This window comes from Galendromus occidentalis, unplaced genomic scaffold (assembly GCF_000255335.2).
Source record: "Galendromus occidentalis unplaced genomic scaffold, Mocc_1.1 scf7180000077428, whole genome shotgun sequence".
NCBI lineage: Eukaryota > Metazoa > Arthropoda > Arachnida > Mesostigmata > Phytoseiidae > Galendromus > Galendromus occidentalis.
In genome coordinates, this window is record NW_003805416.1 from 131,251 (window position 1) to 146,222 (window position 14,972).

The window sequence follows — 14,972 nt, forward strand, 5'->3', positions numbered from 1 at the left end:
TTTTTTAAGGTGCTCGAGGAAACTCACCCCTCACCGGTCTTCTCCTCGCCCTCCAGACGAAGCGCCCCCCCCTCCCGTTCCCGGAGGGCCCCCGGAGGAAAAGTTTCCCGGGGCAGACTGAAGCCCCCCCTCCGCCGTGCCTTGCTGCTGTTCTGATCTCATTTCCACTGGAGCTCGGTGTCCGACCCAGAGCCGTGTGCATAGGCGATGAAAAACAGCTCGCGCTGCAAATAAAAGTATCCATGGAATTTCAGATCGAAAAGATCTCAGCCGAGGTCTTGCGTGAAGATCTCCATGCGATTCCGCTTTTATTATCGAGAGGTTTACGTCACTGTTTTCATGATTCGAGACAATGATTCACTTGGAGGCTTCTTTCAAGCGTGACATGAGAAGTTCAGTATTCTGCCCATCATCTTACGCGTGAACGAACTTCAACGATGGCGTAAAGGTGAGAACTTTTACGCGGGGAGCTCGCGTGCGCTTTCTTGCGAGGGAAACGTCTCACCTGGTCAACGCTTAAGCCGCTGGAGAATCCCACCAGCAACAGGAGATCGATCCAGCGAGACAGTTGAATGAGAGGGTATTCCGGTCGTACGATCCGGATGATCTCAGATCGGAGCTGTTCCTCGTGCTTGGTGCCAATAGTCACCTCGAAGTCGATTCCTAGTTACGATACTCTGGAGTCCCGATAACTCGCGTTTTTCGGTGGGCAAATTTCCGGGAAAGGCCCATTTCGGGATGGACTTTCCGGGAAAGACGTGATTTGCGGACTCCCTGGATGAACTTTCCGGGGGTGGGCAAATTCGAAAATTCGGTCTTACCGCAATCACTTCAAACCTGTTTTATGTCGTTGAGGCACATTCAGCTCAAACGATTTCAAGAGACTATTATCCCAAATCTTCCGACATACATATGTATGTTGTGCTCATCAGAGTGTGGTGTGAGCACGACACCGACGGACACTATCCGGCTGGGCACGATCTAGACGGCGGAGAACCAAAGAACGTTTATTTGTTTCAGCAGAGATTCAGGAGACTCAGAACAGAGGCTTGGTAGAGAAGCGCTCTGAACAGAATCCATTCAACCGAGAAAAATTGTCTATCGAGGGAGCACGAGCATATTTCTTCGTTTCACTGCCGAGAATTGAGTGCGAACTTTCGACGTTAATCATTGGGATTTCGCGTAGCATAGGATACTATACAAGGCATTGATGAGCGAATCGGACGGGATAACATCTTGATCAAGGGTTGAGACATTTCCATTCTTTCCGCTGGAGAATCTCCGCTCGTGGCGATTTTCTTGGCTCACGAAATATCGGGAATACCAATCGTTGGGACTCTTGCTGTATGCTCATCTATTTAGCTGAACTACTCTCCGGCCCTGAGCCGTGATTTGCGTCCGCAAACACGCGGTTTGCAGAACATGGGCAATGGAGATTTCCTCCGCTTCTCGAATTAAAGCCGGAGAATTTTCTCATTCCACTCTCAGGAGTGTCCGTATTCTCTCGACCCGCGAACTCGCGTGAAATCTTCCGCAAAACGGGAGAAAGAGCGGATCGGCCCAGAATCAGGCTGCGGAATCGATGACTTTCGGAAATCAAGCCCCGATGGTTCTCGCTCCCTCAAGATCCGTCCTCAAGTACGGGGTTCGTGAAAGAAGAGGCTCGCGACCAGCGATTGCGGGGAGTGAGAGCATCGAAACCACTCTTCTCAGCTCCTCACGCCTCCCACGCGAGGACCTCTCGCGGGGGGCTACGGCACCAGAGCTCGACTGAGCAATGGCATCACCTCGGGAATCCTTCTCGGCATCTGCCCGATGTGGGAAGAAGCCCACCGTGTTTCCGTGAGGAATGGTCAACTGCAGACCCAAACCTCCGCTCGTTCACCTTTCAATGCCAATGCGGTCCAGTCCGCCACTCGACGCTTTGTCAAACGGGCGCAGGAAATTCTCAGAGCTGTGAGACGGCAACCGTCATCGTGACGGAGAATCCACTCCTATCTCCGTACAACTTCTGCTGACCGAGTCATCCTAAATATCGAAGGAACCATGAGCAATAGCATTGTCAAAATTAGTCGACCGGAATTCCAACTGAATCAGCTCTATTGGTTACGTGAATCTTGTAATCGTGAATGGCGTCTCGTTCTTCCCGAGGGAAACCGAAATCATATCACTGGTTGAGCGTCATGACAAACAGGATGTAGCCTGGATTCTCCGAGAAACTCGGCTAACAGTCTTCGGCTCGTCATCAAGAGCCGAGAACGTTCCGCAAGCGCAGACGTGCACTCGAGTCGGTAGGTGGCTCTCGAGGGGATATAGCTGACCACGCTAAGCTCATCAATCAGCCAGCAGCCGTACCGCTGCCTCTTGAGCGGTATTCGACTGCGCGGTGAGATTCCCTTTCTGCTCCATCAGAATCCTCACTCGGCCCTCACCGACGCCGCTTTTATCTCTAGCGAATGTTCTGTCCACAGACGAAAACGATGAGGTGGTCGGTCGCGACGTTATTCTGTTTATTCGTATATCATGTTCAGGGCATTCTCGCAGACGCCGAGATCGAGGCCCTTCAACATAAAGTGGCACTCATTAGTAAAATTCTCAAGAACCATGTCCCCAACCCCATGGATAAAAGTGACGATGAGCTCCACGAGGAGATCTCGGCAAATATCGTCGAGCTCTGGAACAAGTACGACGCCGCTCTACAGGGACAGGTGGATCATTTGCTGAGGCAATTCCTCCCGTACATGTTGGAGGTTGCCAACACCAACTTGGAGCTTAAGTGTGTCCGCAGCCTCCTCCGGGTGATTCGTGGTCTCCGGAAGCTCGATACTTGGGCTTTCCAGAGTGAGTATCATGTAGAAAGGAGACGAGCCAGCGGTAAAGATGCGCAGCATGTTGTGCAAGCATACCCGTTCCAAAACGATTTGGCGAAGATGCCAAAACTAGACACGTCCCTTTGGAAGAAGCAATTTTTCATTTCTCGCTTCGAAAACCAAAGTCTTGGATACCTTTCAAATTTAAATCACGCTTGGATTCCATCCTCTATCGGGGAGCTCGCCCCTGTCTCATCGCATCGGTACTAGGGATATCCGGCCTTATCAGGATGCATATCAGGCCGGAAACACCGTTTGGATCGAAACGGGATGCGTGCTCCGAGAGTGCTTCCCATCCGCTGGCTCTTCTCTGGATCGGTCTCATGCGCTTCTTTGTCATGTTCGTAAAGGGTTTCGTAAGCGATCGCGGCAAGACATCGCGGCTCCAGGCTGGTCGCGCCTCCGAAACGATCGATCGCGATCTGGAAGCTCTGATGAGACGCAGAGTCACTCGACGAATATCCAATTGCTCAGTCAGAGATATTTTTTTCCTGGATTCTATTTACAGCTTTTTCTGATTCGTCGGAAGACGTGATTTTTTCTGTGGCTGAGGTGTCGGATCTTGTGTTATCATTGTAGCATGACTCACGTGCCCTGGAAGCGCCGATCGGCTTCTACTCGAGATAATCATGGTTTGGATTTTGCATATACCGATGGAGTTTGTTTTCTGTGACTGTGCGCGGACGCGTAACTGGCTCGTGATGCGGTCATCATAACGGTTCTCCTAATTAATGTGACTCTGGCTGTCTAAGCCATCGATCTCGGCATGGCTTGGGAAGAGAGTGAGAAAAGGACTCGCTCGAAAATTCTGAGCAGTCGGGAGTCGGGAGTGCGGAAAAGGATCCGACGAGGCTATCAAGGTCGACTGGTTGATTATTCACGAGTGTCTTTTTCGCAAAGTGAACTTTCAATCGTGAGACCATCAGGCACGGAACGAACATCTCTTGGATTGGATTTTTCGTCGGATTCGGAACCGAACGACTCGATCTGGGCTGATCTGGAGAATATGTGTATGCATTCTGATATCGTTAGAAAGTCGGGGTTTCCCCGTGAACTTCCGAGAAAATTGTTCAAGGGGACTGCGTGACAAGGCTTCCAGCCGGTACCCTCGACGTTCTCCACCCGTTGAGAGCGAGCGGAAGCTATTCCGTGAAGTGATTTTGCTAAATCGACTTGTGCATCCGTACCCGCCCGTTTTTGCTGGATCTATGTACGTCAAGCGAATGAATCACCGGCTGGACCAACCATTCGACGAGCCGAGGAAGGAACGACTTTCGCCGGAAAATTACTGAGAATTATGACGCTGGAAACGACCCATGAGTACCCGACGCGAACTTCATTCGGAATGGTCAGCCATCCCAACAGATTATCCTGGTGGTATCACTTGTCACACTCGCGTCGCTCATGCCAAATCTCTCGGAATGAATTCTGCGCATAGACTCCGGGTCTTTCTATCCTTTTCGCGACCGGACAGCCGCACCATTCACCAGCCTATGTTCCGAGACGCGAATGTGGACTTTGGAAAATTGATGTGTTTCGGCATCAAAATTAATCCTGGAAATCGGTGACTGCGGCGTCTCTTGTTGTTGTTCTTGCTGTGACGGATTTGAGACGGCTATGCTCTTGGTTTTGTGCGCCGTATCGCTCATTTCGAGCTGGATTTTTTCTACCATGGCGATCGAGCTCGTACCTCAATCGCTTTCAACTCTGCGTGAATCGTTCAGCGACCAGCGATCATTTGTTGTGCCGACGAGAACTCACAAAGGAGCAACCAAGCAGGTCTCTGCATTCTTGTCCGCGTGGTTTTATCGTCTGATGGGCTGTCCCGACCACGAGTACAAAATTTTCGCTTCCCCAGGCCTTCAAGATTCCACGATGGCGGTGCGGCCGTCTCGGGAACGAAAATTTTCTCGCGAAGAGTTCCGAGTTTGGCTGGACGTCGCGCCAAGATTCCCCAGGACGGCGAGAATCGTCATGGCGTGCCTACCGCGAGTTTCCCAACGGCGGGTTCAAGTTCACATGTGTACGTTCCGCGAGAGGAACGCTGCCAGCGATCCCGTTTGATTAGCTCATTGAGTTCACGGACCCATCTCATAGTCTAAGAGGAGAAAGCTGCTGGAATATTAGCACGATGATCACATTGTTTACAACGAAAACAGAAACATAAAATTAATAAGGGACCGCTCCACGCACGCACATAATTTAATTGCAGCGATGAGAATCAGCGAACGAGGCGCACTTGCAGCCCCATTGAGAAGCTCGCTCATTCACGCTCTTCTTTCCCCCTGTGCATCGAAAACTGCTGCGTCTGGCATCTGGAGAGAGCAATTAGACGTGTTTTCCCGTTTCCATCTAGAATCTTGGACATAGTGCCTGAGTGGGCATGTTTCCTAATCTCGGACTTTCTCGATCCTTTTCTCCGGATAATCATCGAATTCAATCGAATTATCTGAGATTCTACCCTCGCAATTATCTCGAGCCCATGATTAGGGCTGGGCATTCATCGCGCGCGCGATACGCGCGAATAAATGCGCGAATTTCTGCATTTTTTTGTCGGGTGCGCGAATTTCCGTGTTTCTATTCGAAATTATTTTTTAACGCTCTAATCAACTCTGAAGTCATTTTCCTTGTACCTTGGTATCGGAGGAGCTCGAGCAGACAATGTAGAAGCTTCGAAACTAGATGCGAAACGATACTGATTGCAATCGGCGGAGTGTCTGTCCGCGCTTCTTGACGCCGCGCAAGTCGGAAATGTTCGCCAAGTGTGCGTTCGGCGAGGCCAGAGAAACGATCGAAACGTTCGCCGTGTCAACAACGCAGAGGAATCGCGAGCGCTATCTGATGGTGAAATCGAACGATCTCGGAAGTTCCGCGAGATTAAATGTAGGATACTCCGTGTGACCATTTGTGTGAGCCGACCGTAAGTTGAAGATTCGATTATGGAACCTCGCCTCGGAGACGAATGACCCCCCGATAAGGCTACTCCGCGGCAGATCATAAAAGAGACCGCGCTTCCGAGCGCCACCCATCCGAATTACTGAGCGCTCCGAGAAGAAGGAACAGAACGGCCATACATGTGACCCCCGAAATGCGGGCGAAAGAGTTCGCAGACAATCAATTCCATGCATCGGGGGATCGCTGTTTTGTAGCACGTGTAATATCGCTGTGGACCATACGAGGAAAGACAGCTGCGGTAAACACCTTGAGACCCAGGGTCACAAACGAAGATATAAGTCCTTGGAGGAGTCTCTATCGAAGAAAGCTAAGCTTCAGGTCAGTCTGAGTGAAGCTCTCGGCCAACGAAGTGAAGCAGAGCTAGAGAAGGAATCGACGCTTGTGAGTCTCGTTGAAGCTTTTGCGGCCGCTAACATCCCGTTGCATACCCTCGATAATCCGAAGTTGCGGATGTTCCTCCAATCGAATATGAAGTCTTGCGGGGTCATCCCTTGGGCGAGCAATCTTCGTCGAAATTACCTTCCGAAAGCATTCAATGTCCACGTCAGGAACTTGAAGGAACTTCTCGGAGGAAGTAGATCCGTCGCGATCGTTTGCGACGAAACAACAGACAGAGAGGATCGTTACATCCTCAACGTTCTGGCGATTCCATGTTGTGAAGAGGTCGAAGAGCCAACGTTGAAGGCATTTCTCCTCGAATGCAACGTTTTGGAAAGTACAAATTTCAAAACGGTCAGCGATGCGGTCCTGAAGATTTTGCAAAGATACGAGATTTCTCCCTTACGCGTTAGTGCTTTCGTAACAGACAATGCTACGTATATGAACAAAGCTTGGAAAGATTCATTGAAGTACATCTTCCTCAACGGAACCCATGTGACTTGCACCGCTCACCTCTTGAATCTTGTTTGCGAAGAGTGGGTCTCGTCGTTTCGCACGGTGAATAAGCTTGTCTGCAGCATCAAAGAGAGCCTTCACGGCTTGCCCGGCTCGGAAAGCAAGGTTCAAACAATTTCTGAGGGATAACGGGAAAATCGAAAAGCTCCCTCCAGTTCCAGTCCTTACCCGATGGAATAGTTGGTTCCGGGCAGCCCTTTTCCACGCGGAGTATCTTGAGAATTACCACGAGTTTTTCACCAAAGAAATGGAAGGGAGCTCGAGCAGTTCGCTTTCGGAAACAAGAGACCTCTGCGCCTCCCCTTGCGTCGAAACTCAGCTAGCCCAGTTGAGGGAATACGCCCCTCGTATCATGGAAGCTTTAACGAAGTATGAAAGCAACGAAGTGAGCGCGCACCTAGTTTCTGAAGACATGGCCCTGCTCATCGAATGGATGGAAGTTTTTGCGGCTCATGAAGGAAACCTCGAAGTTACCAGGATCGCGACTCCAAAAAATCTGCTGAAAGATTGCGAAATTATCTTTCGGGGGAGGCTACGGCCAAGTTCAGGCAACCGGCCGCTGACTTTTTTCGTGCCTGCCGTGTTTTCGATCCGTCCAACCTGAGTACAACTGAGATTCCTGCTGAGTTCGTCATCAAGAACGTGAGATGGTTCGAGGACGACAACCTAGCCAAAGCGGAGCTCCAGTTGTATCTTTCACGCCCGGAAGAGCTTAGAGCGTCCTTGCATCCAGTCGAGTTCTGGGTAAATGCAGCACCCAGATTTCCGAACTTGGCCGGCATCGCTCTCAGTTGTCTGAGCGTGCCGGTTAACAGTGTCGCCGCGGAGCGATCCTTCAGTCAGTACTCTGGGGTTCTCCGTGACGACAGACGTTGTATAAAAAGTGGAAACCTCAGTATGTATAACATGCTGTATCATAACAATGAGGGAATCTGAATTTATTGTGCTTGTAAGATACTAAGACTGTACATAAATTAACCTGTTGTAAATCTAAAAATAAACACGAGCCGCGAATAAGTGCGCGAATTTCTGCATTTTTTTGTCGGGTGCGCGAATTTCCGGAAAAAATGCCGCGATGGATGCGCGAATTTCCGGAAAAAATGCCGCGATGAATGCCCAGCCCTACCCATGATATATGGATTTGCCCAGCGCGGTCGAGCTTGGCATGATCGTGAACAGGATTCCAACGTTTCACTCCCTAGCCACTGATGGAAACTTCCCCTGGCCGATACGATCGGACGACCATCACCATTCTAAATCTAAAACAGTCTGTTTCGATGCAGTTCTAGACTCGATCGGGAGACCTGCCGCCGGAATCATGGACGTCACAATGAGCGATTTCGGGGACTATGACCAGTGCTTGTCCATAGAATCTACGGAGCCGAGCGGAATCGTGGATTTTCGCGGACAGCACTGTAATGTCGCTATCCGACCGCCAGCTTTACCCCCTCTCAACAAGCACTCGAGCCACAAGTTGCAAGAGCTGCTCAACGCGACCAGTGTGAGTTCGCAACCGATTTCTAATTGACCCGCATTCGAGACGAAGCGAGGATTCTCACAGCTGGGAGCTCAGGGGTCCATCGCTGAGGATGCGGCCCACCGGGGATTGTAGGAGCTTATTCACACGTTTCACGTGCCCAAGGTCGTCGGAAGCTTTTCTCGAGAATAGTCGCTGATTTTTTCCGTTGGAAAGTCTTCCGGGACATATCGCCCACGACCAAGCACAACCGGAGCTGAGAGACGCTGTCCCCGGACTCGCATAAAATGGTCAATTCCTCAGCGAGACGGTTCATTCTCTTCGTGAACGGAATCGATCACCGAAGCGAGACCCATCGGGATTCTCTAGGCTTCAGCCAGATCGATTCGACTGTCTCATCCAAATCTTTTGTCGAACCTCTACAGGTGTACAAAGAAGTCCTGCTCACCTACCACAAAGTGCATCAGCCGTTCGAGCTCCGGCTGGGCATCTGCACACCGTCTACGTGCTCGATTCCAGACGTCTCTCGCATGCTGCAGCCGATATCAAGGAGTCTGCGAGTTAAGATCGAAGTTGTGGGCTGCGAATCGAAGGACGTTCCTCTGGCTCTAGATACGCAGCAACTTTTTGTCATGTGAGTTCGCTCGTGGCCCAAAGATTCTCTCTCAAGGAGCGGAACCCGATCTATTCGATGACATCCGCGTGAAATTACAGCTGTTTCATGACGGTGTCAGTGTTTCTCGTCGCTGTGGGAACTCTGATTCAGACGCTGCCGAGATCGATCCGCGGAGAATGCCAAGAAGGTGAGTCGATCGGCCCAGCTCGAGCCTGACGCAGTTATTTCGAGGAACGTTCTGAGGAAGTTTCCGGAGTTCCTCCCTTCCTGCTCCCCATCATCGTCCATACGTGGCCGAAATTTCCATTCGATCAGTCTCTCTCGATGAATCTTTTCTTATGAAAATTTCGCGCACAAGACCCCGTCAGTGTGATTCCGTCCGTCTGTCTCGCCTGTCAAACAGACGAAAACTCGCTCATCGAATAATTATCCCCCGAGTCCTCGCGACGTTTTAAGACCGACTTGAGCTTCACGCGGAGCGGTCGGAAAGAGGACTGCTCGCTGACAGGCTGAAGTCGATCATTCGACGCTTTCCTGACATTAGGACTCGAGCTGATTGACAGATGATGCTTCGGATACAAGCTCCATGCCAGCTTCCGGTCGAAATGTCCACGGTAACGATCCTCTCGTTCATTTCTTCCGTCAACAGAGCAAGATCCTCTCCCATGTGTGTTTCTCTGACGGATAGCAATCTTCGTCGTGGATTTTCGCTCGAAGAGATGCCCGGAAACGTCAATAGCACCTGGAACTCGGACATCGGAAAGTCTCCTCGCGCTTTTCTAGGCGAGACTTCGTGTTTTTCACTTCGGCTGTCCCTTACGGGTCGACGCAGCGCCTGTCAGAACTCACGGAGATGGTTCCCACTCTTTCACTGTTCGGCGTGTTGCCACATCTCCAAATTGGATGTTCCGCGGGATCTTTATTTCGGGGGAAGAGACGGAAAACGGAATAAGATGTTGACGAATCACTTGATGCAGTAGGAAACTACGTGTCGCTGCCCGTGGTACGGATTGTTTTCGCGAAGTTCGCGCCTGACGACCATACCTGTCCTTCACGCGAGATTCCCCAGCCCAGAGAGCGGAACCGATCGAGTCAAACCAACTTTATACCATATCGAGATGTACAGGACGCTTCGGGACATCCCCAGACACGGGACATTCTCCAATTACCCCAATCGCGCGGACCGAAAGACGGTGATAGGCTTCCTGGTGATGGACTCTGTCTCAGATTTCAGAAGATTTATGCTTACCTCATTCTCCTCGGATTCCTCTTTCGGTGCCGCGAAGGCTGCCTCTCGGCGATGAGGCAACAACTTTCAGCTTGAGAATTCGCGTCAAGTAGCACAGAAGAATATAATTGTCATTAGTCGGAATGGATTCGCGGGTCGCGAGTGATTTCCGTTCAAGGCCGCAGGCTCGATGGATTCCCAGGTGAGCTCCCCACCGAGGATCCATGTCTGGAAAGACTAAAGCAGGGATGTCAAACCCTTCGTCCTCGGACCTCGATGTGGCCCGCGAGGTCTCTTTTTGTGGCCCGCCACTAGTTTCCCACATAACTCTGAGCCGACCATTTCCAATGAGTGCTCGGAAATGGATGAGATCGGTGGAATTAATCTCTCAGCAAGACCGGACAGGCGAACTTTCCCTCAATCCCCGGAGGGTGGAAAAGCATACTTACATGGACCATAGGCACATATTCTCCTTTTATACGAACGTAAATTTTTAATGTGGCCTGCGGGCACCTGCGGCGCTTGAATTTGGCCCGCCAAAAATCTAAGTCCGACACCCCTGGACTAGAGCATTGAACTTGATCTCTTGTCGCGTTCCGGGTTCTCATGTTCGGGTCGGCGACGCGACGTCGGCGCAAAGATCTGAGAGTAACCCCGACAAGCATCAAGCAGACAGTGATAATTGGCGATCGACCTTGAGAAAGCTCACTGGATGGTATCATACAACATCACACATCAAATGCTTCCCCTTTTGAAGCGCAATTCATTGCTCGTCCGCTCGTGGACGAATGGATCCGCCGCGGGCGGATGGATCTGACCGGATGTACACTGGCGAAATCTAACGAATGATCGGAGAAGACATCAAACCAGTGGAGCTTCGATCATTTTTCTTCCGATGATAAATGAATGAGCAACGCAGGGTCCCGCTGACGGAGGCTCTGTAGAGCGATATGTGGCGATCTTCCTCGATTCAATCCTGAAAGTCTCTTTCGCGTTGCAGGCGCGATTACTGCCTTCGATCTCAGGCAGAATATGGCTCATCTTCTCTCCAGAAGGAAATTATCACCGGGAAACTTGAATTGTCTCCACGGTCTGAGAGTCCTGAGTCTCCTGTGGGTCATATACTGTCAGTCTTACCGGTATCTTGATCTGAGATCGTTGCGTGAGTATTCCCTCCCGAGGACGTAGACAGGATCCATACTCGCGAAATATGAATCGAAAGCTGTATTCGAATCTTCGGATGTTCGGTGGCAAGACCAGCTTGCCTCAGATTGCATCAGATAGAGATCTAGAGCAGCTCTCGATCAATCTAGGAAATCACTTCTTGCGGAGAGACAGTTCTGTTCATATCGTCTCCTCCGCGAATGACTATTAAATAAACACCAGTCGATTTATCGCATAATCAATGCATTTCCGGGAAGTATACGATGAATATAATCACTCAATTGAAATAGTATTGCTTCCCGGATAATTAAGCACGAGATGCTTTCAGGAAACGCTGCGTTTTTGATAAGGGCGATGAGCTCACCTCCTTTCCATTTCATCGCCAACGGGTTCATGGCAGTTGAAAACTTTTTCTTCATGAGGTAACTGGATTAGGCCGCAGAGAGGAGGATGAAGTCATGGTTACTTTCTCACTCCTGAATTACATTTAGGAAGCGATGGACGATCAAAAATTTGACAGTTTCCTCTGAATCCTCCTTCCCAGTGGTCTGGTAGTGAGCTATCAAATCTCAGCTAACCATGCGTCGTCGAAAATCTTCAACTACAAGGCGATCTCTGCACAGTATATTCATCGTTTCATCAGGTGGGTTTCCCGGATCGCAACTTGATTCTTGACGAGCTCCCTGATTCCAGATCTGGCTCGTAGAGAGGGTGGAAATTCGCGAACTCCAGACCAATCAAATCGAACATACGAATCGAGGTCGGACAGTACTCTTGAGGCTGTGGTTTCCAGGTTGACGGCCTGCGCCCTGTTTGTCGTCGGGCTCTTCTCCGTACTCCCACTCCTGGGTAGCGGCCCCGTATGGCGAGAGAACATTCTGATCGCGACCGAAAGCTGCCAGACCAACTGGCTGCCGGTTCTGATGAATTTCAACAACTTCATGCCTACTGACGAGATGGTGAGAAACATCGGAAGCTCTGACACTTTACGAGCTTGAACCTTCTCGGACTGGATTTGACCTGGCATGCAGTGCTTGCGAGCGGCACCGTATTCGCGGCTCGCTCACGGGTAGGCCACGAGCTGTGCCATTGGACCCCATCATGGACATGCTCATCTTGAAGTCGGTCGCTATGCCAGACCGTCCAGTTCGTCGGTGGAAATGTCTCGGGATTTCCAAGGCGCCCGTGCGTTTTTCCTCGTTGCGATCGGTCATGGTCTATACGGACGCTTTTTTCTAACGAACGTCGCGTGAGCAACGGCTAGCGGAATGAATAAGAGTTTCCTCCAGAAATTGGCAGCGAGACACTCCTGCTTCTGAACTTTCGTTCGGACATTGTATTTTCGCCAGGGAGCCTAGGGAAGGCCGCCGCGTTGAGCTGCGATGTTCTGGTAGTCTGAAAAACTGTTCAAAAAAGGTCCATGACCGATAATGACTTACGACCGCCGCGTCTCACAGAGTCTCTCTCGGACGATAATCTTGTCGTGTCTCTCTGCCTGATTCCTCGCAATTTCCAGTGCACCCCGAACTTGTGGTTCTTGAGCGCGGATTGGCAGCTTCAAATGAGTCTCCTGTTCGTTATCCTGCTTCTGATCAAGTGAGTATGAAGTCGAAACTGGCCCTCCTCGTAGGGAAGGAAAGGTCATTCCTGATGCCATTCCAGATCTAGCACCTGCACGACTCCACAAATGAAATCTTCCCCAGGAAACCGGCCATGGGCACCGTGGTCGCTTTTGCCGTGATTGTCGCCACTTCTTGCATTGTCGGCGTACAAACTGTGCTGTCGAACTATCCACCGACCATCCTGCCCCTGGAAGATCCCAAAACCGTCTCGCTCATGATGTCGGACATTTTTATGCGACCCTATACGCACGCGGGTCCTTTCACTATCGGCATAGGCACCGGTTACGTGATCGCAACGAACCCGTTCATGAGGTTCCGAATGGTACGGAAGAGTTCCTCGAATATCCTCGTATCGACGGGATCACGTCAGACGGGGTCCACGAGACGGAGCGAGAAGTTCGACTCACTCCGACTCCGAATGAGGAGCGGTTCCTGGTAGATTTTCCTGGAACATCTCACGGGTATATTGCCGTAGCATTGCATTGGATCGAAACGACGCACGCGCGGCGTTCTGCGCTCTCTCGGTCGGATGTCCTATCACACATCCGACAGATCAGGGTTCCACCCCAATCTTTCGGACAGAATCACCTTGATATTGAGTCAGGGCGACCCGCTGCCCGGGGAGCAATCTCTCTGGAGGGAGCATTCCAGAGGTGAATCCTCCGACTAAACGGTTAGAGTTTCCACAGGTGACGAGAATTATCACTTGGCCGTTAGCGCTAGTGACTATGGTGTGGACGGTCTTGGCTCCGTGGACGTGGTCAAAATACGCGGCGGATGAATGCTCGGATCTCGTTAAATTCATATACGCTGCCGGTCACCGATCTTCATGGGCTTTGGGTCTGACCTGGATCGTCGTGGCTTGCGCTTCGGGTCAAGCGAAACCTCTCGAGTGCCTGCTGAGTTGGAGAGCTTGGATACCGCTTTCGAGACTGAGTCTGAGCGCGTTCCTACTGAGTCCTCTGGTTGTTTACCACAATCAATGGACCATTCGGGAGAGGCTTTACGGGAGTCACGCTACCGTGGTGAGTCTGCGTTCTTCAGATCCGATACTATCCGTCACATGTGAGGGACGTGTCGGGCCGATGCAGCGCCCGTTGGAAGAAATCCGAGCTCGCGGTAAGCGTGAAGCTTTTTCTTTCAGTTCAATCTGTTCGTCACGAACGTGTTTTTCGTGATCTTGATATCCGTGTTGTTCTACCTGTTCGTCGAGAGCCCGATCAGAAGACTGTCAAAGTCTTTCCTGGAGAAAGTCTTCACGATGTCCTTCAGTCAGAACCAGGATAGGAATCCGATGTGTTACGGAAACTCTCAGTCCCCGCAGGAAAGTCCCGAGGTGCAACACGATCCCAATAAGAGCAACAAAGTCTATCTGTGAGACCCGAGCTGCTTAGAAGGAGTTGCCTCGTTGACTGGCGTCTGAGTGCGATTCCAAAAGCTCGAATTTTCCCGGGCTGACCCTCTGGAAGCCCTATCAACTAGGAGCCACACTCTGGCATGCCTGGTATTGCCGACGCGACGAGAAAATTAGTCCGCGGTCGCATCCAGAGGACAGAATTAACCGAGGAATCAAGAACGGCTTTCGACCAGGGCTACCTTACGCTTAAGTGGTCTGGTGCGATGACGCGGATGAGCAGCTAGCGAAGTGTTCGCGTCGAGGAGGAAGAGCCATCACAGCTGATCTCTTATGTAAATATACCATGTCCATACGTGTAAATCTTCATATTTCGGACGGACCCACGAAGACTGGAAATCATATTATTTATTCCCGATCCCTCTGGAAGGGTTATCATGTGTACATATTTAACTGAGCTGAAGAGAAAAAAAGCGAACATTTTTCTGCGAAGAGTTTTGACTTTATTCTTGCAGTCAACAGCGAACAAGTTCCAGCTGCAAGAGCAGAGGTGCAAAAGTTCTCATAGAAAATTGTTTCCATCGGTGTCCTAGGTCTTTTGTTCCTACATTATTGCTGTCTGTGTGAGTTCCCCCCTGATATCATTGGCTTTCGATGCTCCCCGTATAGAGTTCATGACCGGGCGATGATCTCTTGCGAAGACCTTGTCTGTGTAGGTACAAAACTTTAACGTGCTTCAGTACACTATTCACAGGAAATAATACATTAGTATTTTTTTCGTGGATAGGTGTC

General features: G+C 50.7%; 1 protein-coding gene across 1 annotated transcript; it reads left to right on the top strand.

Moving 5' to 3' along the window:
- Positions 1-2,480: 2,480 nt before the first annotated feature.
- On the top strand, positions 2,481-14,599 carry LOC108863651 (nose resistant to fluoxetine protein 6). Its single transcript, XM_029111264.1, has 12 exons — positions 2,481-2,841; positions 8,003-8,220; positions 8,622-8,830; positions 8,911-8,999; positions 11,041-11,202; positions 11,533-11,626; positions 11,749-11,847; positions 11,998-12,163; positions 12,721-12,800; positions 12,908-13,148; positions 13,516-13,851; positions 13,971-14,599. The coding sequence occupies exons 1-12, from the start codon at positions 2,481-2,483 to the stop codon at positions 14,202-14,204; spliced, it is 2,289 nt and encodes a 762-aa protein (XP_028967097.1). The 3' UTR covers positions 14,205-14,599.
- The last annotated feature ends 373 nt before the right edge of the window (positions 14,600-14,972 follow it).

Bases quoted from the DNA above. Each gene is read 5' to 3' on its own strand.
- LOC108863651 (XM_029111264.1), top strand. From the start codon at position 2,481: ATGAGGTGGTCGGTCGCGACGTTATTCTGTTTATTCGTATATCATGTT. The intron at 11,627-11,748 runs GTAACTGGATTA...CCTCCTTCCCAG, and splicing joins GAAAACTTTTTCTTCATGAG to TGGTCTGGTAGTGAGCTATC. The intron at 12,801-12,907 runs GTGAGTATGAAG...AATCTTCCCCAG, and splicing joins GTTATCCTGCTTCTGATCAA to GAAACCGGCCATGGGCACCG.